The sequence below is a fragment of the Arachis hypogaea genome, chromosome 4 (genome assembly GCF_003086295.3).
Source record: "Arachis hypogaea cultivar Tifrunner chromosome 4, arahy.Tifrunner.gnm2.J5K5, whole genome shotgun sequence".
In the NCBI taxonomy this organism is placed as follows: Eukaryota; Viridiplantae; Streptophyta; class Magnoliopsida; order Fabales; family Fabaceae; genus Arachis; species Arachis hypogaea.
The window spans coordinates 7375989-7403907 of NC_092039.1; the positions used below are offsets into that span (position 1 = coordinate 7375989).

General features: G+C 33.5%; 4 protein-coding genes across 9 annotated transcripts; 1 reads left to right on the forward strand and 3 right to left on the reverse strand.

The window, feature by feature from the left end:
* The first annotated feature begins 479 nt into the window (after positions 1–479).
* Positions 480–8347, forward strand: LOC112796086 (myb family transcription factor PHL7). Of its 6 annotated transcripts, none has more exons than XM_029297752.2 (7): positions 480–816; positions 5888–6097; positions 6194–6270; positions 6353–6395; positions 6505–6565; positions 6760–6829; positions 7631–8347. In XM_029297752.2, exons 2-7 carry the CDS (start codon positions 5899–5901, stop codon positions 8138–8140), a joined length of 960 nt encoding a protein of 319 aa, XP_029153585.1. In that variant the 5' UTR covers positions 480–816; positions 5888–5898; the 3' UTR covers positions 8141–8347. The 6 variants fall into 6 exon arrangements, with proteins under 6 accessions (XP_029153585.1, XP_072091044.1, XP_025694148.1 ...); XM_072234943.1 differs by having other exon boundaries at positions 677–816; positions 6508–6565; XM_025838363.2 differs by lacking the exon at positions 480–816 and adding an exon at positions 4010–4265.
* A 1506-nt stretch (positions 8348–9853) lies between these two features.
* LOC112796088 (uncharacterized) lies at positions 9854–15244 on the reverse strand. The gene is made up of 13 exons (XM_025838369.3): positions 14958–15244; positions 14260–14495; positions 13824–13905; positions 13603–13706; positions 13347–13473; positions 13005–13099; positions 12466–12589; positions 11948–12028; positions 11675–11773; positions 11421–11600; positions 11120–11260; positions 10628–10765; positions 9854–10439 (listed from the first exon to the last, which is right to left on the reverse strand). Exons 2-13 carry the CDS (start codon positions 14298–14300, stop codon positions 10227–10229), a joined length of 1425 nt encoding a protein of 474 aa, XP_025694154.1. The 5' UTR covers positions 14301–14495; positions 14958–15244; the 3' UTR covers positions 9854–10226.
* Positions 15245–18343: 3099 nt separating this feature from the next.
* LOC112796089 (heme oxygenase 1, chloroplastic) lies at positions 18344–21692 on the reverse strand. Its single transcript, XM_025838370.3, has 4 exons — positions 20477–21692; positions 19724–19947; positions 18777–18884; positions 18344–18599 (listed from the first exon to the last, which is right to left on the reverse strand). The coding sequence occupies exons 1-4, from the start codon at positions 20892–20894 to the stop codon at positions 18507–18509; spliced, it is 843 nt and encodes a 280-aa protein (XP_025694155.1). The 5' UTR covers positions 20895–21692; the 3' UTR covers positions 18344–18506.
* A 123-nt stretch (positions 21693–21815) lies between these two features.
* Positions 21816–25229, reverse strand: LOC112796090 (uncharacterized protein At3g52155, chloroplastic). The gene is made up of 5 exons (XM_025838371.3): positions 24526–25229; positions 23928–24027; positions 23422–23601; positions 22769–22886; positions 21816–22248 (listed from the first exon to the last, which is right to left on the reverse strand). The coding sequence occupies exons 1-5, from the start codon at positions 24800–24802 to the stop codon at positions 22186–22188; spliced, it is 738 nt and encodes a 245-aa protein (XP_025694156.1). The 5' UTR covers positions 24803–25229; the 3' UTR covers positions 21816–22185.
* Positions 25230–27919: the final 2690 nt, after the last annotated feature.

Consider the following 27919-nt stretch of genomic DNA (forward strand, 5'->3'; position numbering starts at 1 on the left):
ATGTAATAAAATAGTAAAATACACGTATAAAATTTGTTTATACCGGAAACTATTAAAAATTAAATTCATACATATATATATATATATAAAATACCATATAAACCCGGATTTTTTTAAATGAATAATTTAATTATTTTAATTATTAAAATAAATAATTTGTAACGTATTTACTAATTTATACCGCATTTATTTATCTCGTTTACAGTGTAAACAAGATAATTTTGTATGTATTTCGTTTACAGTATAAACGAGATATGTATATTTTAAACTCCAACAAAAAAATCATATATAAATTCATATAGAAAATAATTTCTAAAAAAAAAAAAAATAAGCAGTTTGATATTTTGAATGCATGGTTTTGCATTGTTGAATCCATAGATAAATACACAGCCGGAAGAAGTTTAGTTTGTGAAGAAAGCAATATATAGGAAATTGACTAGACTGCCGGAATATTATTTATTGAATATATTTAGAATCATTTGGGAATATTACATTGAAGATTCCATCATAGCCAATTACTATGCTTTAGGTTTGTTTCTTGTCTCACCTCACAACCAATAATAGCTACTAAATTCTATCTTTTCACCCATTCACACCACTTGGGACTTGGAATTATAGTCATACTAGGTAACATATCACACACAATCAAAACAAAAACAATAAGTAAATAAATAAATCCAAAACTCTAAAACAAAGAATTCAAGGCCACATAAAAGTCACCAACTTCACATGCTTGAGGAGATTGATGATGATGATCATCAAGCAAGTTAGAGACACTATAATTATCTCCTTCTTCTTCTTTGCCTCAATAACAGGGTATGTTCTATCCCTATCTTCTCTTTTTCATTTCCAACTTTCTCTTTTAGCTATATTAGAGCAAACACTACTATATATAGATATTTTGTTTTTTTTTTTTAATTCTATATTAATTTGGTTGTTATATATAATCAATTGATGGGATTAGATTTAAGTAATTGCAAAGTCCGAACTGTTTGGCCGTCGATTTTAACTATGTTCGTGAATTATTATGATAGTTATTAAGAAAGTTCTATTCAAATTAAGGTGGCAATTTTTATATTTAGTAGTTCACTCTTTTACTACATATAATATGTTAATAATCTCTATTTGTTAGTGTATATATGTACACTTTTGCTAATATATATATAAATAGAAGTATGTATTTAACTTTATTAATAGAAAATATATAAAAGATTGACAATATATATTCAAACCTTAAAGTTATTTAGTAACTTAAGACTTTTTTTTTTGTGTTTGATGTAATTCTATATAAAGTAAGGACTTTATAAAAGAGGATAATGCATGAGAAAGAATTATGAAATCATGACCCTGCAACGGTATAGCGCTTAGAAATGGAATATTTTATAAGTTTAAATTATTTGGAATAATTATTTGAGCTTGGCATGCATAATCATTGTGAATGAATACCATAAGCTATATATGAGTGCTTGATGACACATGGCAAGGTGTCAATGGTATATAGTTAATTTGGAGAGTGAATGTTCATAAAATTCTTTGAATGATTCACGTACCTATTACTATTTGGATATATATCATATTTATATATAGGTTAAAAGATCATACTCATTATCAACCACAATAATTGCATAATTAAAGAAATGAAAAATAGCCCAAGTTTAATGCTTGACATGCCTATTTAAATTTAGGGTTTCGTGTTGAACTTCTATTTCTGTCTACGGATACTTTTATATAAGGGTTCTAATAAGAGCATTTTTTAGCTTTATTAATTATCTTTGATAAAAAAAACTCTATATTATAGCATATTTTTTTAAAACTTTATTTGTTTCATTATTAAGATTGGTTAGCTCTTAATAAACTATTGCATGTGATTTTGAACTATCAATAATTAAAGTGGGAAACATGTTCAAATAGAAATAATACTTAATTTAATTTCTGAACTTGTAGGTAAATTTTAGTTTAATTTTTAAAATTTTAGTTGTTTTTATTTAGTTTATAAATTTTGTGAATGTAATTTTTGTTAGTTTTTGAAATAATTTTTAACGGATAGATGTTCATAAAATATTAACGTAAAGCTAGATGTCACATTAAACTTTGTAAAACAGTATCGTTTTGGTTTAGTAAGTAATGCTTATTAAAAAATTTTCTTCCAAAACAAGTGATATAATATTATTTTTAGATTATTTGAGTGTCAAAACTAAAACGGGCAAACGACATCATTTTATAAATTCTAGTTGAACATTTTACTTTTTATTTCAGCATTTCATTAATGTTTGTATGTCAAAAATTGTTACAAAGTCTAATATAAATCCCATTTATAAAATTAAAGACTAAATAAAAATAATTATAATTTTAAAAATTAAAATAAGACTCCTATACAAATTTAAAAACCAAATTAAATATCAACTCATATTAAAATGCATGCTTTTATGGATTTCATGATTCATGATTTTACCCTAACTCATGAATAACCATTAATTTTTCATTAATTTCGTTTTCATCTTTGCACTCTGGGGCTTCTAATTAGTTTATCGTAATACTCTATTGTTAATAAATGCCTTGATTTATTAGTGAAATCTAAACTTGTGGGTTCATCTTTCTAAAACAATGGAACCTATATATATATATATATATATATATATATATATATAGAATTTAGGGTTTAAAGTTTAAATATTTTATTTTAATAAATATATTATAAATATATTAAATATTAATTTTTTATTTTTTATAAAAACTTTTTTTATTTGACAACTATATCAGAGAAATCCTATATTATATTAAGATTATTATTATGTTATATCATATTAAAATCCAAATTTATTTTCTTCCAAATAATGGTCGATGGACCAAGACTTAAATGATTGGGTGGAAAAATACCAGAAAGAAGACTTTGAAATATTTGACTCAAGGAATGGACAAGAAAGAGTGGTTTGGTTAAATAATAAATAGTTCAATTCAATATTTCAAAGGCACCCCTGCCAAGGAATCCATATATGCTAATAATTAATTTAAGAGCATATATGAAAGCAAAGTACTACTAAGGAAAATCCTATACATAGAAGCCCTAGTAAAAAATGGTTGGCATGTATGTTGAGTGAATTTTACTTGTAATATCAAGGATTTGTTATTTTGAAGTTTTTTTTTTTTTAAGTTAAGAGTGAAATTTAAATTTATAACTTTTTAGGTGAGTATGAAAAGATTATATCATTTAAATTATAATTCGTTGGTTTTTGAAATTGTTTTTTTAAGTAAAGGAAAAAAAGTTATGTCATCTTTTTGTATCTAATTGTTAAAAGATACAAAATAAAAAAAATTGTATTTATATTATACCTATGATATTAAATATACAATCATACACATATTTACATAAAAAATAATCACTAATAAATTGTTTGTAAAAAAACATACAATATAATAATATTTATATTTATAATCAAAACACGAATAAAATAACTGATTTTTTATGTTTATAAAAACATTTTTAATTCCATTTAAAATATTTGATTATTTTACTACAAAAATTTAATGATTTTAATAATTAATTATGTTGTAAAAAATATAAATATATTATGATCGGTATATGATATTGATTAAAGATTTAATTATAAACTTATAGTTTATTTGGATAATTTTTTATGGAAATATCTTTTTTTTTAAGTTATTTTTTTAAAAATATTTTAAAAAATTAAAATTAATTTTATATTTAGATATTTTATATAAAATATATTTTTATCAAACAATTATATTTAAATATAATAATATAAAAATATTTTTTATTAATTATGTTAAAAAATATTTTTTTAAAGTAAAAATAGATGTAAATTATAATTTTTTTAAAAATATATTTTTTATTTTTTTAATATTTTTATTTTTATTACTAATATTTTGTTAAACACAACAAAAAATAATAAAAAATATTTTTTTACTAAAATTTGTTTGATAACTTAATAGTACTTAAACAAGCTCTTAATATTTTTTCTTCAAAATTCTTAAAACTTGGTAGTTGTGTGTGATATTTCCATTGCCACTTTTTATCATATAATTAAAACAAAAAACTGAAAAAAAAAAAAGAAATAGAATCCAAAATCCATAGGACCAAAGGAAATGCCATTGGAGGGGTATGAGTGTGTGTGTCACTGCATAGCAAAAGAGAGAGAGAGAGAAGAGAGAGAAGAGAGAGAAACAGCACAGAACTACACAGCTCCGAAATTGAAGGGAGCGAATTTTTTTTGTTATGCGTTGTCGTTTGGATTGCGTAGATCTGGGTACGTATCCATTCCTTCTTCTTCTTCTTCTTCCCCCTTTCAATCACAATCTCTTTTCTCTCTCTGAAGCTGCTTCTGCTTCTGCTTCTGCTTCTGCTTCTGCATTTCCTTTCCTTTGTTTCTTAACTTTTTTGGCGACCCTTTTGGCATTAATTCCTTTGAGCTTCAACTCAGTGCTACTCTTCTCTATTGCATCACCCTCAAGTTTGTGTTTTTAATTTCAAGCCTTTGACTTTCTACTTTTTCAAAATTGCACCCTACACTTTGTAACGTTCCGTGCTTTGCGACTAGAGAATGGGAGCTTTTCTCACTTTTATTTTTTTAAAGTTGTAAAATTTTCAGATTTTCGTGATCATTCAAGAGTTGGGTCATTCTAATTTCGGGTCATAACCCCAATTTTGGGGGGATGTAAAAATTTAGTAATTGGTTTATTAGAGTTGAGGTTCTTCAATTTTGAGGGTGTGGCCTGATATTCATAGGTATTAATGTGATGAAAATTCAATTAGTCAACTTTGAAGAATATTGCCCTGTTCTCTAATGTTGCTAGGTTGCATCAGATGTTGTATGAGAATGAATATAATAATAGTCTTTGCTTTAAGCAACAATAATGATGCTTTTTAGTTCTCTGCCAATAATATGATGATATCTTTGTGACTTAGTAAAGTTTAAGGAGAAATCAACCTCATTTAGGGATAAGTACCTCAAATTGTGTTGGTATCACCTTTTATTCTGGCCTACTACAGCTGATTGAGCTGAAAATTTGGTTCATCCTTCTATCAATGTATCTAGCTAAAAATTGTATCCAAATATATTATTTCAAGGATGTAAGAAATTTTCAGAGTCATGGTAAAATGGGATAGAGGGAGGATTAGATAAGTTGGATGGTTATTGGAGAGGGATAATTTGGTGTTAGGGGAAGTGCCTTAGGAAGCTAAATGTCATTTTGTATAAGTATATTGTAAAATGTAGATAATGATTTGATGCCTTTATCGAGTGCCATTTTGTAAAAGAACAAGAAAAGTTAACCTAGTTCAAGACCACTTAGCTTAAGTTGCTTAGACATTGGAACGTTGTGCTTTTGTATCAGAAGGTTTGAGGTTCTCCTAAAAGCTCAACTGATGAGAGAAGTGAAGGAAGAAATTCGCTTTAGATGAAGAACAAAATGAACAAGTGTCTACTGGTCTTGAGTTTGTGATAGTGTGTACTCTCGACTATGGACAGTGGTGTTCATGGTAAATATTGCTGTGTTGAAGGATCTACATATTGCAGTCAATACTTCTTGGATACATGGGAGTGTTTGTTAAGGTCAAAATATGTTGCGACTTGCAAACAATGATATCTATAGTTGGTTGAGGGAGGATCTCTATAATGTAACGCTCCATGATCAAACAAAATGTGAGTAGATCTTAGATTAGGTAGTGGGATCATAACATGTTAATTTCAATTTTTCATTTAGGAATATTTGAGGTTACTCTTGAAGAAATTCCTTTCTTGATTGTGTTGTGTGCATATCTCTGATTGTTCCCCATTTCTTTGACAACCTGTTCAAATAGGCAGTAAGGTTCAGGATGTCAGTACTAATTTCCACATTATATTCTGTTATTTTTTATGTTTTCTGTCAGATAAATGACAAATGTATCATCAAAAGAGTGTCCCTAGTTCAAGTTTAATCGGAAGCAATTCATTGGTTCATGGTAGTAGCACAATGGATCCTGGCAATGGAGACAATCTTTCCAACAACCCTAATCTCGCCTCAAAGCAACGTTTACGGTGGACACATGAGCTACATGAGCGCTTTGTTGATGCTGTGGCACAACTTGGTGGACCAGATCGTGAGTATTACCCCCTGGCTTTTTGTTGGATGAAGAAATTATCTAACATATATGCTTGAGTATTAGATTCTCAAACTATCCTTTTTTCCCCCTCAGGCGCTACACCGAAAGGTGTCCTTAGAGTTATGGGTGTGCAAGGCTTAACAATCTACCATGTGAAAAGTCATTTACAGGTAACGTGTTTCCAGGGTCTCTCGGTATCTGTTATTCTAATTCATTTCCTCTTTGTTCACTCTACTGTTCTGCTGCATCCAGAAATATCGTCTAGCAAAGTACCTACCTGATTCCTCGTCTGATGGTATGTCTCTGAGTTTCACTGTTTCAAATTTCACATATATGAGTATATTCATTATACTTTGAATTCTCCCTTAGATTTGATTGGTGATAACTTCTAAAATTGTTTGTAGAAGGAAAGAAAACTGACAAGAAAGAAGCAGGGGATATGCTTTCCAATCTAGATGGTTCACCGTGAGTATACACGCGATTATTTATCCCCCCATTACTAATGCACATTTAGCTAGACAACTATATCTTATGCTTACTATGTGTTCAATGCATTGAAGCTGTTGCTGGGAGAAAAAGTAACTTGCTTTTTTTTTCCCCTCAAAAGTTCTGGTGGTATATAAATGACTGAAATTATGTGTGGTCTTGTCTGTCTGCAGTGGGATGCAAATTACTGAAGCATTAAAGCTTCAAATGGAGGTGCAGAAACGCCTACATGAACAATTGGAGGTAAATTTTATTGAACTGATCTAATGGCTTATATTACATTAACATATTTGGTTATTTATTGTATCACATTTAATTATGCGAGATGAAGTGATGAGTTTGATATCTAATTTATGCGAGTCAACACTAATTGTTTTTTATTACATAAAAAACTATACACTAGGTTTTATATCCAAGGTGTATATACTGATCAACACATTTGCATGAGTAATGCCGCTACCAGTTGAGATTTTAATTATAAGAGCCTCTGCCTGAGTAGTACCCTATAGCCCTAAACTGTCTTGCACAATACACAATTGTATTATCAAATCTACATGCATTTGCAGACAAATTTACCAAACTCTAATTTAAGGGAAGATGATAAATTTACATGAATGCATTTACAGGGCATTAATTGTAACATGTTAATGTAATTTTTTTTTTATTTTAAGGCCTTTTTTCAAGGAATAGTGTGAGCTAGTTCCTATGTAAGCAAGATAATTGTTGAAAAGATTGTTTTGACAAGATATACTGCATGGTTTTGTGATGGCAAGAGAGAATCAGCACACCATTGATCATTCATCATATTTTGATCATGTAAACAATTTATAATTCTTGAAAGTTCTATATACTTAAAGACTTGTGATTGTAGAGGAATCAATGACCTTTCTTGGATGTCTTTGACTTGCGAAATTCCAAAATATTTCTACCTTTGTTATAAAAACAAATACATGCATTTTTTTCCTTCAGAGTTTTGTTTTTTAAATTAAGAATCAATTCAATATGCTGAATGGTGAATTATAATCATATTTTGATATGGAACAGGTTCAGAGGCAGCTACAATTGAGGATAGAAGCCCAGGGTAAATACTTGAAAAAGATAATTGAAGAGCAACAACGGCTCAGTGGGGTTCTTTCAGATGTACCCGGCTCTGGGATTGCTGGGCAAGTTCCAGAAGATACCTGCCCAGATCCTGATAACAAGACTGATCCGGCAACTCCTGATCCGGAGAAAGCAGCCAAAGAACGTGCCCCAGCAAAGAGTCTTTCAAATGAATCTTTTTCGTCTCACCACGAACCGTTGACACCAGATTCTGGTTCCCCTGCTGACAGCCCCAAAGGGGAGAGATCAACCAAGAGGCAAAAAGTAAGTGTGGAGGCAACATTTTCCAAACCGGATATGGTGCTCCCGCATCAGATACTGGAGTCGAGCATGTCGTCGTACCAGCAATCAAGCACCGTTTTCCTTACACAAGATCAATTTGATCCATCATTGGGTATGTCTGCTAGAAATAGTGAGGAATTGGAGAAGGTTGGTAGTGGCAGTAACATTTGATTGGCTGTAATGTGTAGTAGCTAGTGCACTAGGACTGACTCTGTCAACTTTCTAAGCTTAGTTTCTGTGTTATATTATGTACTCCTTAGTGGATGAAGGAACCTGTTCTTAACAGATTCCTAAGGTCTAGTTTTCAGTTCAATACTTACCAAATACTAAGCCTTTTAATTTCATTTAGTGAGCTGATTTGAATTGGGGTTAAAGAAAGCATCTAGTAAACTGCTGCATAAACCTATTTATTCTGCATCATTTCGCTGTCTCTGTTGGGGTATACGTTAATGTTTGCTTATGCCAATAATAAAACTATATGTTGCTGTTTGTAATGTATAGATGTTTGCATGGAAAAATCTTGCAGATGATGTTGCTTTATTTCAAGAAAAATGTTATTAATGAAATCTGATATAAACAAGACAAGATTCTAAAAGTTACATGTTGAACCGTGTTTGAGTCCTTTTAAGCTAGTCAAAGTTGGAATCAAATTATCAAGTGCAACTTTTGAATTTGAATATCTTACAATGGTGGGTCACCCCTAGAATCCTGCTGAGTTTTGGAAAAAGAAAGAACTTCATGTTAATGGAAAAAAAGGGGAAAAAATATTATTTGTCTTAAACTTTTCCCTCTCCCACTCCCATACTCTAGGGGTGGCAAACAGGAAAGTCCACCCCGCCAAAAGCCCGCTCCGTTTTGCTTAGTGAGGCAGTTCTAAATTTTCTTTCCGCTCTGCCTGACGGCGGGCTACTGCAAAGCCCGTCAAATCTCTTTTTTTGTTTTTCTATAATTTATTAAATATTAAATAATATATAAAATTTCATAACCATTTCAATAAATTTATAATTTCTAAAGATATAAAAACATTATAATTTTTAAATTCACAAACATTAAAGTCTTTATAATTATAAATATGTAATAAACATAATTATAAACCAAGTTTTTTTAAACAAAATAATAAAACTAACATTGTCCAAAGCAAAACAAACATTGTCTAAAACATATAATTAAATAACTTCAAGTTTATAATCAATCAAACATAATTCAAAATATAACTTAGAATATTTTCAATTATCATCTTCATCCTCTTGTAAATCAATAATATCATAAAAATTTGTAAAAAAATGGCCTTGACCAAAAAAACTCTTGGTCCGGCGGGGAAGTCTGCCCTGCTTCGCCAAAGTCCACGGATTAGGCGGTGCGAGTTAGACAGGCTTTTTAGGTTTGGCTATTTCAATTTTCCAGGCCAGCCTGCCTTTTTAGCGGGTTAAGCGGGTCGACCGGTGAGTTTCGACTCATTTGCTACCCCTACTCCCATCAACAAGTTATCCATTTTTGTTTTTTCAAGTTTTAATTATATATAAAATAAAAAATTGATAAAAAAGCATTATCCAGAAAATATAAAAAGTCCTTACCCTAAAGATTAAATATAAGAAATATTTGATATGTGAGACAAGATAGACCAAACGTCAAACGATGTTTAAGTATAGAAATTAGACATTGTAATATCACTGGTGAGAAGCATTGTATTTTGATAGTAATGTCAATGCAAACATTAAGAAGAATTCATTTCAAAATTTCAGATGTCACATTATCCATTACAGTTGGTTAGGAATTTGGGAAGAGGATAATGTTACCAAGCTACTTCAAGTGTCTTATAGTTTATGTCAGAAATGTTATCTAATCACACAAGAAGCACCAAGTTTACAGAATGCAACACAGAGATGAGTCACATCCAAAGCCTCTCAATAAACAATTGGTATAATCAGGGCCAAGTCTACAAAGCATTATTTTTTGCTCATTTAGTAGTACATTCTTGAATTTTCCTAAAAGATAACCAACTAGTCAAGCTACAAAGAAAGTTGGATTTCATGGGCTACCTAACAATATCAATGCATTTTACATTGGCAGCCCGGTGCATAAGCATTCCATGTTAGCGCAGGGTCCAGGAAAAGGCCGTACCCAAAGGATATAATGTAGGCGGCCTAACCTGATAATTACATCAGTGGCTGATTCCACAGGTTAAAAATTTTTTACATTGATGTGGAAAAATTTTACAATAAGATGGATTACAAGATGCAATAGCAACCAAGACTAATCAAGATGACTGGTGTCTTTGATGGAAAGATCCCCTTGGCATGCAACAACGCCGCAGGCGTCGACTAAGGGACTCGATCTTTTCTAACCCGTCGGATTTAATCTTCTTTGCTTTATCAGGTTTCTTCTTCTTCTTCTTTTCCTTTTGACTCTTTTCGTCTTCTTTCTTGTCCGGCAAGATTTCTCTCATGCTTCCCATGGGAGTAAAGAATAACTTGCATATTTCGATATAATTTACATGCGAAGTACAAAACACCAATGTCAATTTATGGATTACCATATCACTTTGATATATAACTTAGCAGGCAAGTAACTGCCACATTACTATTGCACATCTTCAAATCAATTTTGTGCTCTTAACTGATGAATAAATCAAAGATAGAAATAGAGATAGAGACAGACCTCAGAAGCATTATCCTCAGCTCCATGATCTGTAGTAGGTTCCTCGTCGCTGTTTCCCATAATGGAACATCTGCCCCAGCTTTCTCTAGTTGAGCTATTACATGAGTAAGAATCTCGGTTCAAGACATCTGGCTCGTCCTGTAAAATCATTAAACATCATTTCAAAGAAAGACTAAATCTGCAAACTGACATGTTTAAACCACTAAAGACATCAGTAGCAGAAAGCAAACAATTTCTACAGGAAATAAAAAAATATTTCTATAAAAAATAGAAACAACATAAGATAAACTTAAATGTCAGTGGTACCGAAAACTATGTCAATCTTATTTCTCAGCACAAAGGTTTTATGCAAATTGAGGACGCAAACTGTGCGGCCGTTAACTATTCGAATAGCCTTTAAGTCTACATCATGGCCTTAAAGGTAACGGATGATTAAACAGAATAAAAGTTTCAAAGGAAAATAGCATAGGCAGATGGAAGGAGAGATCTTACTGTAGTCACTGGGACAACTTCTGAGGGAAGGCCTCCAACTGAGTCTACAAATGAAGCGTTCGGAGCAGAAGAAGATGAACTTGCAGCATCGGTAGTTGATGCTGCAGACCGCAGACTAGAGAGTATCTCATACAACAGGCTCTACCAATAAAAGCAAGAGCAGATTAGTAACTAAAAATCTGATAACATAAGTTGCACAAGAAGCTTGGTGATGTATCATTCTGGTTCATAAGTTGCATTATGGGTGCAAAGTGATTTCATCAAGAAATAGAATTCTATACATTATGCTTATTAATATTACCTCATCCAAACCAGAACCAAGTCTCAAACTCCCCAGATTGAAATATTTATCAACCTTTCGAGTTCTAGGAATTGGAGGAGGGTGGAGCACCTTACAGAAGAAAACAGCAACTGAATCAAAAAAGGACTGTGGTCGAGAGGAGTTGTGATCGCCATTAAATCTTATGACATTTTTATCACCCTACAAATTTAGAGATCATGTAAGATATTTTGGCTATGTTAAACAAGCACATTGACTCAGATTGGAAATAATACCGCATAAACTTTGGAGATGAGTTCAGTGTGGTGGGGCTGAATAAATTTGTCATCGTTAGCATGTGCAAATAAAGCAGGAATGAATGTCTTCGCAGCAACCTGTAAGCTTTAAAAGCATTAAATTAAGACAGACACGAAGGAGATAGCTCTGGCGAAAAAAAATGTTTGTCCAGAAAATAAATGCTATTAAATTTGAACTGGTCTAAATACACCATAACATATCAAATAAACAGAAGAAAGAAACAAAAATTTGGCTTCAAAATTAATACATACCGGCAAAAGTTTAAGGTCCATGATATCAAACTTCGCCTTCTTTTCGATAACCCTCCGCATGTATTGTACAGCCATTTTAACCTGATTGTGGACCAATGCAGCAAAATTAAAAGAACATACACAAAATTCAAACTAACCAATGTCAACCATGACAAGAAAGTAGATTGAAACCTCTAAGATGAAAGACTATCCACTCCACAGATAGTTAACAATAATCCTATTTCCCAATCCTTTCAATCAAACAGCAAAGTGATCCTCTAAATTTCGAGGGAAGGAAAATAAGAAACTCAGAAGCATTTTAAAACCAATGCATAAACCCAGAACTGTAACAGCATCTTCACTTATTACTTCATACTACTGCCAAAAACTTATTCACTTATGGTATTGCATTAATCACTTATTCACTTACTCTTCACAATATGGAGATCCTACTTCATTTAATCATTTTTAGTTGCTACTACAAAGGAAAGATAGCATCTTAAGTCCTATGAATATAGAATGAGGGAGAGAGAATGTACAGTGAACTTTGGAAGCCGAATTTTATAAACATCCACGAGCTCCATCATCAGAGTATACAAGTTTGAAAAGGCACTATCCAACACCATTCCAGCAATATAAGGGTCTTCAGCTCCATAAAGAATGCTACATCACAATTCACACCAAAGTAAAGTGCATAGTCAATTATACCATTGATTTCTCTCATTAATTTTTTTGGTTCCTATAATCTAGATTAATGTACTTGTGATATTAATAACATAGATACCCGAAGGAGTTCAAAAGTTATTTGTAAAGATAAAAAACTGAAGGCTTTTTTTTAGTATGAAATAAATACCTATTTTTAAATGTTTTAGACGATAAAAATTTATGGTGACAAGGATTAGGAAAAAAAATGAAAAGGAAAGATAATAAAGACTAATTACAGCCAACACAAAAAACTTTATACAAACCAAAATCGAAATGGCCTATATTATAAAGACTAAAAGCACATTCAAGCCTAAAATCAATTGACCAAGAAATTCTTGCAAAAATCAAACTAGTTGATTGGAAATTGTAGTACCTAGTAACGGCACCCATCGATCGTCCCCAGAGACCTATACCTGATATTTGCTTGTTGCTTCTTAAATATGACACTGCCATCTTGAGATCATCTTTCTACATAAAGGGAAAGAGAAACAAAACAAGTTTTTCATATACAACAGATCAAGAGTAAACATCAAAATTGACACACAAAAAAATAAAATAAAAAATAAAGCAAAATTAAAACCGCAAAATTGATCATGAGGGTCTTTATAAATGTGTTGTATTGTTAGTTTCATAGAGTATGTAATATGCAGAAGCTAATGTAAATGGATTCAAACCAATTCAACGAATAAAACATATTCTTTAAGAGGTTACTTACTTCATGCCAACCAAGGCTTACATAATCTCCTTCAGATAAGCCTGACCCTGAGAAGTCGAGAGTAAAAACAGTAATATTTGATGGAAGAAGAACGACGACAGCTTCATTGGCATCTGCTCTACAACCACTGCATCATTTGTACACAAATACACATATCAAAAAGGAGAATGGAACAAATGTATCATTCAGAACCAGAACCATATAAAACCTGTTTCAAGCTGCAATAGCTGTCATGTGTCCATAAAGATTAACATACCTATTTCCATGGCAATATATAACACAAGGAAGAGAAGCATTTTCAGGGAATGGTGAAGGGAGATAATGGCTACACTGCAAGGTATAACCTCTTGAGTTCTTTAGCTGCAAGATTACAAATAAATATATAAGATAACTAAGATTTCAATCTAATGTTTCAAACATTAATTAGTTTCTAAGAATAGACAACAATAGTATACAACAAAATATGTCCATACTTGCCTCCAAATCCTGCCTTATGTATGTTCTTCCGGCAAGGGTGAATTCCTTTTCCCACAGGTACTGTTCTGGATCATACTCAGCCCTGCACATGTGGCAAAGCAGATACACTGAAACTATAATCGACAGTCTTGAAAAATAATAATGCAAAATTGAGCAGTGAAAAATGGTGCCCTTAGTCATTTGCATAAGTTTCACAAAAGAGACTAATTTCAGAATAATTGAAGTCTTCGATGAAAATTGTCTCGTGGTTCTTGTAAGATGATTGAAACATGTTCAGCTGAATTCAATACAGTTCAAATTAAATTCAATCACCATGAATAGAAAAACCTCTTTAGCTTGAAGACTTAATTAGTCACTCATAACACAGTGCCACTCAGAACCAATATACTTTACAAGTTTGGAATCTAAATATACTAATTCCAAAGCGGCCGCATACCTGGGAGGACGAATAACGAAATTGATGAATTGGTCAATCATCTTGTTTCAGCATGTAACTCAGAGAAGCTCCGCTTCACGGGATTACAAGTAGAGCGGAGTCTCTGAGAAGGTCATTCATTCTTCCCCTTAGCCTCAAAATCCTCCCAGGATAGAAAGAACATGCTCATAAAATTTGGCTGCAAAATATTAATTAAGGACACCTTTTTCCAACACAACCCATGAAATGTTCAATTCCTGTAAAATAAATAAATAAATGGCACAAAAACTTTACAAAGGCTTCATCTAGATAAACCATAGAAAAGGAGCAATAAGCTAGCAATTTTCAATCTAAACAAAAAAGTTGTCCCTTTCAAATCCGTTAAGCTAGCAATTTGCAATTCTTAACATGAAGTTACTTTATTCAAACGTCAAAACCTTTCACACTTGAATTCCGTTAAACAATTCCTAAATGAGAAACAATTTTTAAAGCAAACAAATAGATACAGTAATAAACGGTTAAAGCACACAAAGCAATAATTTGGGCATTAACATCCCAATTCAGATCCCACATTCAAAATCCACCCACCTTGTTTCTTTGATAACAATAAAAATGCCACATTTGAACAATGCACATGGCAAATGAATCACATTTTAGCAACAAATGGAACAAGGAACTTGGGGAATGGAAAGATAACATGAAAAAGGAAACAACTTTACCAGAATGAAAAAGAGGGTATCTATGATGATAATGTAGGACCCTCCCCTGACGCAGAATCAAAATACAATGCTGCGTTTGAAGAAATTAAACAAAGCCAAATTCAAATGGAATTTTCAAGGAAGAGCCTTTGTTGTTGCTTTTGTGTTGTTCTTGTTTTGTCCCTTTGAATTTTCACAGAGTAAGAGAAATCATAGGAGATTGAAAAACGATGAGAAAATGAAGGAAAAAGAGATGAAAGACAGAGGAAGAGAACGTTTGGGCAGAGACAACAGCTGAATCAGCCAGCTGGATTTTAATTTTTTTTTAAAACCTTAAAATTTGTCGTCTCCTCATTCTTTCTGTTTTTACAAGTAGTTAATTTTTTTTTTAATTTTGGGAATTTTTAAATATAATTTTAAATTAGATTCACGGTGAGATTCTGTATCTTTGTGTCATTGGTTGAAAAAAGTTTACAAAATTGCATGGGAATTATTTCTTTTATGTTTTATCCACCCTATGTTTCTCTTTAATTTAGAAAGGTTCATAGGAGGCACATGCACAAGTTGCGTGATCATTCTAATATTCTTTTCTTTCAATATTTTTTTGTACATTATCTAAAATTCAATTTGGGATAAGATGTACACAGTACATACCTTTTAGTTAGTTAGGGTAGGTTTTTTACACAAATCTCTAAGTTGTATATTGTAAACTTCAACGTCCGTTGACTAACAGTTAATGATAAATTTTCATAACACATCTTATTTTATTTTTTTGGTTTTCCACGGTATCCCCAACTCGACAGGTCAAGGACTAATACGTCGCGAATCTGAGTTTTATTTAAGGGTCTGCTGCTGGCCAATGAATTGCTGCATGCACAAGACGAAATTCAAACACCCAACACTTGCTTAAATAAACGAGTGAGTTGACCACTCGACCAACCTAAGTTAGTTATAACACGCATTTTATGTTGCAGGAACAAATGGTAGTGCATACACTTAACAAATGTAATAAATTGGTGTGTAATAATATAAAATGACCATTTTTCATTATTTGACATTTAGAGAAGTGATTTATCTTTTGGAAATTATGACTTATGAGATGATATTTTTCGTGAAAACAAATTGTGACAACATTATTTTCGAGAATTTAATTTTAGTGCACTCATTGTCAAACAATTTTACACAATTGTAAAAAAAAAATGTATTTCATTATTGTATAAAAACTTCTTAATGTATTAAAATTAAACTTTTATTTTTATATACTAAAATAGTAATTCAAGCTAATATTTATTATTTATAAGTTGTTATTTTAGAAGGAGTAAAGTATTGTTTTTTCCCCAACGTTGGGGGTAAGTCCCAAAGTTGTGACTCATGGTGTGTTTGTTTGAGGTAAAAATGGGAGAAAAGAAAAGGAAGGGAAAGAAATTGAAAGGAAAATAGTTATTTTCTTTTGTTTGGTTGAGGAGAGAAATGGGAGAGGAAGGAAAATGAATGGAAAAATATTGGTGGGACTCACCAATTTTCTTTCCCTCCAACAATGGAGAGAAAACTATTTATCTCTCTCTATTTTTAATATTATCCCTTTATTTTTTTTCAATATATTTTATAATATAAGAGTAAAATTGTCTTTTTATACCATTTCTTTCCTTCTTATTTTCCTTTCATCCAAACACATCTAAAAAAAATAAAAATCCACTCAATTTCTTTCCTTTTCTTTCTTTCCTTTCTATTTCTTTCCTCTCTATTTCTTTTCTTCTAACCAAACATAGCCTCAATGTTGTCCTGCCGTTAAGAATCCGTTAACAGAATTGACGGCGAGACAAAATTGAGATGATTTTGAAACGTTAGGAGCTTAAATAGGACGAAAACATTGAGGACAAAAATGATACATAAAAATAAATTTTAATTTTATCCTTCAATAATATCAATTTTTTACTATACATAGTATTCAATTATTTTTTAATCACATCTAAGTAAATTACACTTAATCATATTACTTTCATTTTAAATAAATTATTTTTTTTTAATTTTATTCTTAAAGATTTTTAGTTATCATGAAATGTTTGTATAATGACTAGTATATAAACTTGTAGAAAAGAAAAAAATAATATATATATATATATATATAATAAAATATAAATTATACCTTTTGTCTCTAATGTATCAAAATTTTTTAAAATTATAAAAAAAATAAATTTATTTAAAATGAAAGTAACGTGATTAAGTATAATTTATTTAGATGTAATTAAAAAATAATTGAATATTATGCACAGTAAAAAATTAATATTATTAAAAGATAAAATTAAATTAAAATTTATTTTTATGTATCATTTTTATCCCTAACATTTTTGTCATATTTAAGTCCCTAACGTTTTAAAATCGTCTCAATTTTGTCTCGCCGTCAATTCTGTTAACGAATCCCTAACGGCAAGACAACATTGAGTCAATTTTAAAACGTTAGGAATTTAAATAGGACGATTAAAATGTTAGGAACAATTTTGGGACTTACCCCAAACGTTAGGGAAAAAAATGATACTTTACTTTTTAGAAGCATTTCGCTATCAGAGTTCAAATCCAACACATGAATAGCCTTTAAATTAAGCCAAAAGTTACAGGTAGCCATGAAAATAATTCTTTTGTTTTGGACTTTTGGTTGCTCTAAACGCGAAATTTTCCATCTATGAGCCATTATGCAAAAATAATTGAAAATTTCGGCATTGTGATTAAAAACAAGTGATAAAAGACTAGAACAAATATACATAAAATAGAACATCTTATCTCTTATCAATCATTGAATAGAAATCCAAACTCACTCCAAATGCAAGTCCCACCACCCCATCTAGGGGTAGATGAGTGTATCTCAGGGATGTTATGTGCAAAAAACATTTCTTGTATGAAATAATCAAACAACATACCAGTATGCTCATGTCACTAGAACTACAATCAAGCTTTTACAGTTTTACTTGCAAGCAACTAATATCATGAACTTCAGGTGAACTTCTATGTCATACACTCAGGACACTACATTGGAAAACATACAAGAAAAGAAACCAGAATTTCAGTCACTCTAGTGTTCTTTTAGCCACTTAGAACTCTCTTTTCTTTCTCTTGATAATGGTACTTGTTTCTATTTGTGCCAATCATTGAGGAGAGTGGATATTGTTACTCCTATTTTGATAATGTCACTTTGTAATAATGACTTTTTTTTTATATTATTGGTTATCATATTCATGTAAAACTCAATAGAAATAAAGTGTCATTATCAAAATGGAAGCAACACTATCCATTCTCACCAAACAGATTCAATAACCTTCAAATATATCTTAGTAACTCAGAAAGTAGCCAACAGGTTTGATCCCCTTGAACACTTCCCTTGGAAAAATAATGCAAATTCGGAACCGAAGAAATGTTTAGGAAGTTAACTTTTTTATATCTGGGAATCAACATTCAGTCTATTGCATCTTGAACTTAAAATTAAAACATATATACACATATTGCAATATTCTTGACTTGCGCCATGCACTTTAATGCTTGTAAATAAACCATATAATAGAGCATGTATTATCATGATCATGAAAGAATTAAACGGAGAATCTCTCCTGAGAACTTGAACGATTTTTCTGTTTCTTCAAGACAGTGGTTCTTCTCTTCCCGAGTCCATTCCTGGTGAAACAACAAACGATAGTATATTCATCATGCTATCTCACAAAATCTTAAAGCTATAACATATATCACTTGTTCCTTAGAAATAAAGCCACAAAAGAAATCAAGATATTGCTTATTCCTCAGAGATTCTAAAGCAAATGACAAGTTAAAAGTTCGGGAAACCTAGAAACATACTTCGGCAACTTTATTCAACTTGTCCCTCACATTCTGCAACAACTGGGAAAGGTCACCATCCCATTTATAAAACTCCAGCTCCTTTTTGTTTAACAACATTTCAGCAACCTGTTAAAATTAAAATGCGGTAAGAGAATGATTATGGAAAAGGATGATGACCAGGGACTTGACTAAATTTTTCCAAAGTATACGGATTTGCAAAGTAATATGAATCTCATAAGTTCAGTAGATCACAGATCAATAATATAAGCTGTCTTGTATACTTGCCTTTAACAGCTACTAACAATAACAGCAGTTAACTAACTTAACTGTAACAGAAGATAGGTGTTACTGAGCGAGCGAAAAGACAGAAATAGAAGCCAGATTCCTATAATTCTGCCTCTATAAAATTTGGGGTAAAACAAGACACATGAAGTGCATATCATTAAGATCGATAGTCCAATTGACATCACTAAACCCCCATAAATTGAGAAAAGCATCCTTTTATTGATGTAAACCATGAGCAAAAGTTGTAGCCAAATATCTCAGGATGCATTTTATAGCTTTCTAATGATTCTCCATAGAATTTTGAATGAAATAACATGCTAAAAGATTTTATGACACATAGTAGTGGCATATTGGAGGGCACCCACTACTCTATATAGCTAGTATCAAGCATAGGCTAGACCCATATACGCCAAAATATATCTGCATCTGAACAAATGAATATCAGGCTTCTGTGGCCTACAAGATACAGATGAATATATATAGGCTGCACTTCAGTAACTTTTAGCTGCTACTAACAGAAATTACTAACACTTAACTAACACTAACAGAACACAACTTGGAAAAATGTAACATGACAGAAACCGAAGCTGGGATAGCTACATATGCATCATCAGGCACTCTAACAATTAACAAACAATCTGATTTAACCTTTTTTGCACACAAGACTTTGAGAGTGGTACCTTTCTCCCAATCATTCGACCACCAGCTGTATGGGCAAAGTAGATATTGTAAAAGTGGCAAATGAAAGCCTGTGGATCCTTCTGCGACAACTCAATAAGATACTCGGCATAACTACGGCCAGGAGAGGAAGGTTCAGGAATGGTATAGCCTTGCTCCTTAAACCACTCCAAATCTTTCGCCAAACTCGCAGACCTTTCGAGTCCTGTATTTCTGAATTCAGCATCTACAGGTTAAGAATGAGATATGTTATTACTGCCATTATTACATACATGCCAAGAAACACCAAAACCTTAGTTGTTGATACTCCAAACAAAACACCCCGGTTATTAATCTCTCAAGTTTACTCATTTTCACGGTTAAGTCACCAATTAATATGATTTAAGTTTACCTAAGCTCAATTATTGCATGCTTCCGGAGCACCTATTTTTTTTTGTTTCTCACGGTATCCCCCAATCCAGGCCAAGGACTAATCCGTCTCGGATTGGGGCTCCATCTAAGAATTTGGCAATGGCCAATAGGCTGCTGTATGCAAAGGTGGGATTCGAACCCCACATTTGCTTAAGCTGACGAATAAGCTAACTACTCGACAAACTCAAGTTGGTTTCAGGAGCACATTTAATTCGCGCTCCAAGAGCATTGAAAACTACTCATAGATATGCGTATGGATAATGGGTGTAATTGTAACAACCCACGCACGCAAAACGATGCTTAAGTTAGGTAAGCATAACAGATTCAGTTAGTTAGTTACTAACATGAAGGATAAGGAGCTTCATCGATGATCTTCTCGAGAGTGTCGTAAACCAACTTGCTATCAACAAGGAACCTAAGGTAGCCATCAACGGTTGGTTCCCACTTAGCGACGGGCTTTTCCTCGGGCTCCGTGACGGGCTTCTCGCCCTCCTTAGCCTGATCCCTCGTGTGTAGCTTCATCGCCACAAACCTCATCTCCTCCACAAACCCCTTCGACTCCCCAGGGTACCGCTTCTTGTTGGACGTCTCCGCCGCCGTCGTTGCAGACACAACAACAACCGCCTTCATCGGCATGCCCCGGAGCGCCGGCGATGATCTCCGTCGGAATTGAAGAGGGAGAGCAGGTGAGGGGAGCCGGATGCAGGATTTGGTGCAAGAAAGGGATTGAAATTGGGAAAGCGGGGTTCCTAGCGACGCCATGGAAGAACCCTAAGTGTGTTGTTGTTGTTGGTGTTGGTGTTGAGTAGAAGAAATCGTACAAGATTGATAAACTTAGAGAAGACGAAAGACGGATGAAGAGAATGTTTGGACTCTTTTCTCTCTCTCTCTCTGTTCTTGCAAGTAATGTTTATTTATTTTTTTGTCAAAATTTTTTAAAATATTTTTTAAAAAAATATTATTCCTATACTAAACATTCCTGATATCTGTATAAAAATACCATTATTATTAATTAATTATATATTTAAATTGTTTTTAATTAAAAAAAAATTATGTATTATAAAGGATATAGACGTAACAAAATTGAAATTTGATTGGGTTCTCATTGAGATTCTGACATTCTGTTTCTTCTTTGTGTCATTGGTGGAGAAAAAAGTTTGCAAATTTGTATCCAAACTTATGTTTCATGGCTGAAAAGGATATTCTTTTTCCAACTTTTTTGGTTCAATATCCAATATTCAATTTGGATAAAATACACAGAATTCTCTCTAGTCTTAAGAAAATATTTGCACAAATATTTAAGTTATTTAATTCACTTAAACCAAATAAAGATTTGGTTTGGTAAAGATTTTATCTTTCGAAAATAGCTTTATCAAAATTGACTTTTGAAAGTGGATTTTCTAAACGTTGTAACACTGTATAGTAAATCAATATCAACCTAAGAACACATACATAAATTCTGATTTGATGGTGTGCACATTTTTTTATGAACACCATACCACTAAACTCTTCTTTAGTCGGTAGAATTACAATCAAAGTTATAATGCAAGGGGAAATCTGCACAAGCAATTATTTTCAAGGACTTGTACTGAATTCAAGCTGAGGCTTGATCAAACAAACTTTCACTTTAATTAAAGAATGAGGACTAAGGGGGAAGAGGTATAATATGATGGCAGCACATAATTTACATAACAATTTTTATTTGATGTTGTGTTCAACTTGAATCAACCAGTAAGCAGCATGAGTTCACTTCAATGAACTTTATGCTATATACATTAAGCAGCAGCATTTGAAGGGACTGAGATTCTGTGTTCTGTATCCTCAGCCATACTTATATCTTGACTCATCTTGGAAGCAACTCATTTGCAACTGAAAATCTTTCCCTCATTTTCCATTTTCCTTCCAGCATGATTTCTAAAGTCATAATCAACTCTTTGCACTGCTGAAACTGTGCTTTTCGGTTTCAGAAAGAACTCGTGATGCTTCGAACTTCCACTTCTGCGCATAAATTTTTCTTTTTTTGCATTAACTCTCAATGGAAATGCTTAACTAGCTAGCTACTTGGCTTTACTATGCCATGAAGCTTCCACCCGCCAAATCCCGCCGCAGCAAATGCCTGTAAGATATTATGTCAGGATAAACTAAATAATTAATATTAAACAAAAGCCTTAATTCGATCGAGTAGTTAAAATCCAAAAGGCCAAATAAAACACTACTAAGATTTGAACTCATTCTCTATTCACACATGACACATGCATGAATCAGACTAATATGCTACAACACCATTGATAAATTATACAACAAATGTAGCCTTGAGGAGAAACAAAGGGTTATAAAACTTTCAGGGAGTGATGGTCATTAGCAACAAAAATTCAAAGTGGCAGAAAAATGTTGCCAATTCATTAATCAAGTATTCGACGTGAGACTTTAACATTGGAAAAAGAATTTATAACCACCTACCAAACATAAACTCCTACAAGAACATTTTAAAGTTAATTGTTGCACTAGATCCATAAAATATGTCAGTAGAACATCTAAACTTAACAATATATAACACATAATAAACATATAGAGAAAGCCAATAGTCTTGAATGAAAATATACAGTAGTCAATTGTGCAAGGTAACAAAAGCTAACCTCTTCCCAAGATTTTCCAGCAGCTTCCAGCAGTGCAGCATTGCATGTTTTCAATTCTATAGAGGCCCCAGAAAACATCGAGGCCGCCTCTTCCCACCCCCTATTATGTCCCATGCACCTGAATACCAGCAAATGATTAAATATCAATCAGATCCTGTGAAGAGTACTTTCCAACTATCAAACTTAGTTTCTCAAAATGCGAATGAAAAGATATTAGCACGAATAAGGGCTCCTAGACAATTCTTGGAAACCACCACATGCTGCACATGGAGAATTTCAGACAAAACTCAATCGTCATCTTGAGTGAAACAACATGCATTTCAATCCACAGCATGAAAAGTTGGAAACTCTCAACATAAAAAGTTTAGAAAGTGTAAAAATTGAAATGTGGATCCCACTGGCTATCCATGTTTGGGGCCAAAATGTGTTTTCTCAATTGTAGTAAATGCATTTAGTATAACATCATCTGAAACATTGATACTGTAATAGCTATATCAGCGTCGTTTGTGTCTGTAAATTGTTCGTGTACAAGCAACAAAGAGATGAGAGGCATAATTCTGATGAGGACAGAATCATCAGCCTCTACCTTGACAATAAGGCACGAATAAGTTATAGATATCACCCTGAAAAGGCTGAAATTTGCCGATACTCACATGACAGTAAGAATCTCATCCTTTGAATATCTACAAATAATCTTTTGAAGGTGCTCTGCTGTCTGTCCATCCATGGCTGCAATCGAATAGAAACTAGGAAAAAAATGAATCTCGGCTTCCACCAGTTCCTGCACTTGCTCCTGCATTATTTTGAGTGTCTCCTTAGTCCGTGCCGCATCACTGCCACAGCACAAAATCAAAAATCAATACAAAACCTCAAAAATCCTTGCTAACATAAAGCTGTTTTAACGCAATAAGGTCCTTAAAAGGGAAATGAATTTTATACATCATCTTTAGACACCGTCTTAGACACACTAAGGGTATATAGATAAGAAACTGAAATCATAATATAGATTTGAAAAGAAAAAAGTATGAGCCTTTATAACTAGTATCTAAGGAACTGCCAATTGATATCTAATAGGTATGCTCATATCACATACCTCACCTCTTAAACAGTCAAATCAATTCAATTCGTAAGAACAATGTGCCACGAAATCAATCCTAACCTACACAAGATAAGTTCAGGAATCCATCCCAACTCTTGGAGCTTTAGAGAAACTTTGACAGCATCCACACGGCCAGATTTACTCAGAGGCCGGTCATGATCTGCAGAAAAACCATCTTCACACTTAGAACATGTTCACATAACAAAGTATCACATAACAATACATCATTCACATGGGTACTAAAAAGTGTGGAACCTGAAAATGCACAAATTATAGAAAACCCACCATTTCTTTCATCTATAATCAACCCCAATTTTTGTCATTTCGATGCAAATTCTTAAGTGGGAATGTCCCACACCTCTTTACAAAACCATAAAGTTTGAAACTTTAAACTACAAGAAAGCTTGAAAATTGAACAAAGCAGTGAACCCCACCGTTTCTTACAACCTAGAATCAGTACAAATCTTCTTCCATCTCCATACCAGTTCTTAAATGGGAACTTCCCCCACTTCACGAAAACATGCAAAGTTTAAAACTTTGAGCTAATAAAAGGAAAAACGCTTCAAAAAAAGAGTGAATTTTGGGACTTGTTCGAATCTTTTAATTTTTAATTTTTCTTTATATTTCGGAGGCTGGGTTGCATGAATGGTGTGGTTACCACGGAGTGAGCGATTTTCACGGGAACTCCTGGCATGGCGAAGGAGGATGAGACGGCGAGAGACCGGTTCCGGCAAGGACAGTGCGGGAGCTTGAACGACGGAGAGGGTGGGTGGGTCCTGCTTCTCAATTACGAGGGAGGATTTGGCGCGAAATCGTGGGTGGTGGTTATTGGGAAGGTAAAGGGGAAAAAGGGAGTGATAAGGGGAAGAAGATGGTGAAAGAAAGCGGATGGTGGAAGGGGTATGCATGTCAGAGATAGCGAGTCCCACGTTCATGGCTTCTTTCTTGGTTCTTAGTTTCTTACTCTCTTGGCTTCCTCTCCTCTTGAACCAATTGGGGTTAAATAAAGTGGAAACACCGACCCGATCTTGATCATTTTAAAATAGGACAAGGGCAAGGCGGTTCCTGAATAAAAGGAATGCTAGGAAAGAGAGTAGCCCTTGACTTCATCGAACAGCCTCTTCATTGAGAGTGGCCACATAAAGAGAGGATTAGTGTTATTGATATGGATAGAGATTACTTTCATACGCTTGTGAAAGGATCATAGATGATCGCAGGACATTATTTAATTGTTTCAAGATGGAAACTGTTTTTTTCTAGCGGTGGAGAACTATGTGAAAAAGATTGTAGTATGGAGCCGCATTCCCAACCTTTTGATTGAAATCCCGTTTCTTGAGGAAGGTTGGGTCTGCCATTGGAAATATGTTGAAAATTGATCGAGTTATTTTTATACATTCAAAAGGGAAATTTGCGATAATTTGTGTCGAGATTGATCTGTTTAAGAAATTAGTTTTTAGAATCTCTCTTGGGAAGCACTTTTAATATTGAGTATGAAGGTAATTTTGCATGTTTTTTCTGTGAAAAATATGGTCATAACTAGAGATAGCAATGAATCTCTATGGAGGCGGAGACATGTCTCCGTTCTCGCCACTTATAATTCGTCCCTGTTCTCGTCCCGTTTTCACGACGGATGATGGGGATTCCGTATCCGTCGGAGATCGGAGTCTTTGCGGATTATCCACAGATTTTTGAATAAAAATTTTAATCCAATTTCAATCTATGAATAGAAATAATACAATTATATAGAACAATCAAATAATTTAAATTACATCATAATTAAATCATATTGGTTTCTAATTTCCATCCATTCGAAATCATCTTCCAACAAAATACAATTCACAGTATAATAAAATCAAACATATTCATATATTATATTCATAAAAGCTACGCAAAAGATATATATATATATATATATATATATATATATATATATATATATATATATATATATATATATATATAAATCAAACATTAATAATATGTTTAAATCAAAATAATATTGACATATATGTCATAGATGATGATGACGATGATTATTGGAGAAAAATTCAAAATTTTTTGAATGATTATATAATTAAAAGAATGCAAACAACTTATTGGCTATTGATGATGGTAGATTGGCAGACTTGAAGAAGATGGACGCATAAGCATAGTTGGTGATGATAGATCTAAATATGTTGGTGATAGTAGAAGCATGGCTAGAGCAGCTTTATCTTCGCAGAGTGCAGGCGGCGATGCAGGTGCAAGCGGTGCCAACGTTGTGACACGCAAGCACGGAGCGACACCGGCGACTCAGTAAGAGGAAGTAGGTGAGCAGCGGCAAAGGAGGAAAGAGGAGGAAGAAAGACAGAGAGGGTGATACTTGAGACACGATTTAGGTTGGGATGTGAGAGTGAAAGTGAACTGATGAGAGTGTGTGTGTGTGTGTGTGTGTGTGTGTGTGTGTGTGTGTGGACATTTATGTAATTTCAGCTACACGGATATTTTGCGGGTATCACGGACCGGGTACTTCTCTCCCTGCCCCGCCCCGTTTATTAAACAGATACTCATCCCCCGCTCCCGGAGGGAGAAAATGACCCCCAAGCCTGTCTCCCGGCGGGTAAATCCCCGTGGATACCCGCCCCGTCGAAAAAAATTGCCATCGCTAGTCATAAGTTTGAACAATGTAGTGAAGATGACGAGCATAAGGCTAATCAACCAGTGGTAGAGGTGGCCATAGAAAAGGAGAGATTAACGATGGTAAGGAAAAGGGATGCGGCCATCACGTGAAAGGTAAATTAGGAAATTCCAGAAAATCAGGAACACAATGATGAGCATATCGTGCGACGGGCAAATCATGATCCTCCTTATTTTGGCCCCTGGATGATGGTGAAGAGGTATCCTAAAAGGAAACAAGAGAAAATCCTGATGAAAAAGACAAAAGGGAATTAGACCTTTAATGTCATTCCTAATAAGGAAAGTAAAGACATTACGAAGAACACGTTCAGTAGGGGAGATTCTCGGTTTAATGTGCTATATGAGGAAAGGGATGATGAGATGCAGGAAAGTTCTCAACCAAGTGGGGCCATGCATATTGGACTCCAGAGTATCGTTCCAGATCAGCCCTCTATGAGAAGTCCGTTAAAGAAAGGGCCAGAGTATGCTGGGCCCAAAGATCAAGTCTCTGACTGAGCTCCAGTTATAAGTCCTCGAAAGACCTATGGGAGCACCATTAGGCCTTCTGACCAAGTCCAAACGCGCCCAACAAATTTGAAGAGATCAAAGGTGATAATAAGAAAACCTAAAGTAGGTTCTTACACGCAGGAAACCAAAAAAGTTGCTGCCCTGAAAATTTGGCCTATACTAAAAAAAAGGGCTTCAAGCCCAAACAAAAAATGGTGGAAAAAGGTTCTATCTTCTTAGCGGTCTCATTAGAAGGTAGAAAAAATGTTCCATCCTCCGCTTCTAATAATTTTACTTGGGGGATCGTGGAAAAAGAAAATCATGGATAGAATGAGGGAAGCCACAAAACAACAATGGGGAGACTATCAATTTGTGAAGAGCTCCAAGGAAGTTCTTGAGGCCCATGTGAGCCATAATTCCTTCTTCAACCAAGTCCCTCAGCATGGTGGAACTCCTCCGATTGGTCTAGAGGTCGAAGACGGCAGTGGAATTTCAAGCAAGGCACCAGATATACCCAAGAATGGACATAAGGTGTCAGGCAAAGGAACGGAACCTACGGTCTATGCGGAAGCCTCTGGGCTATAGGGGGTAACAGCCAGTCTTCTGTTTGAAGTTTTTCTTGGGTTTTTAAGGGCCGTCTTCTCTGTTTGAGTATCTAATGAATATTGTAGTTTGGAACTATAGAGGAGCTGCGGGTAAAATTTTTCTGCTCTTATTAGAAATCTTAGAAAGGAGTTTGATGTGAATTTCATCATCCTGCTGGAGACCCATATCAGTGGTGTTCGGGGAGAAATGGTTAGAAACAGATTTGGGTTAGATGGTAGTTTTGTGGTGGAGGCTAGAGGGCAATCGGGAGGGATTTGGTGTATGTGGAATTCGAATTTCTGAAA

Coding starts and splice junctions, on each gene's coding strand:
- LOC112796089 (XM_025838370.3), bottom strand. CDS start 20,894: ATGGCGTCGCTAGGAACCCCGCTTTCCCAATTTCAATCCCTTTCTTGC. Junction 19,948..20,476: donor TGAAGCTCCTTATCCTTCAT/GTTAGTAACTAA, acceptor CTTAACCTGTAG/ATGCTGAATTCAGAAATACA. Junction 18,885..19,723: donor GTCGAATGATTGGGAGAAAG/GTACCACTCTCA, acceptor TAATTTTAACAG/GTTGCTGAAATGTTGTTAAA.
- LOC112796086 (XM_029297752.2), top strand. CDS start 5,899: ATGTATCATCAAAAGAGTGTCCCTAGTTCAAGTTTAATCGGAAGCAAT. Junction 6,098..6,193: donor ACAACTTGGTGGACCAGATC/GTGAGTATTACC, acceptor TTTCCCCCTCAG/GCGCTACACCGAAAGGTGTC. Junction 6,566..6,759: donor TCCAATCTAGATGGTTCACC/GTGAGTATACAC, acceptor GTCTGTCTGCAG/TGGGATGCAAATTACTGAAG.
- LOC112796088 (XM_025838369.3), bottom strand. CDS start 14,300: ATGATTGACCAATTCATCAATTTCGTTATTCGTCCTCCCAG. Junction 11,261..11,420: donor TTGGTTCTGGTTTGGATGAG/GTAATATTAATA, acceptor TTTTATTGGTAG/AGCCTGTTGTATGAGATACT. Junction 10,766..11,119: donor AAGTTGTCCCAGTGACTACA/GTAAGATCTCTC, acceptor ATGATTTTACAG/GACGAGCCAGATGTCTTGAA.
- LOC112796090 (XM_025838371.3), bottom strand. CDS start 24,802: ATGAACGTGGGACTCGCTATCTCTGACATGCATACCCCTTCCACCATC. Junction 24,028..24,525: donor TGAAAATCGCTCACTCCGTG/GTAACCACACCA, acceptor GTTTTTCTGCAG/ATCATGACCGGCCTCTGAGT. Junction 22,249..22,768: donor CTGGAAAATCTTGGGAAGAG/GTTAGCTTTTGT, acceptor AATATCTTACAG/GCATTTGCTGCGGCGGGATT.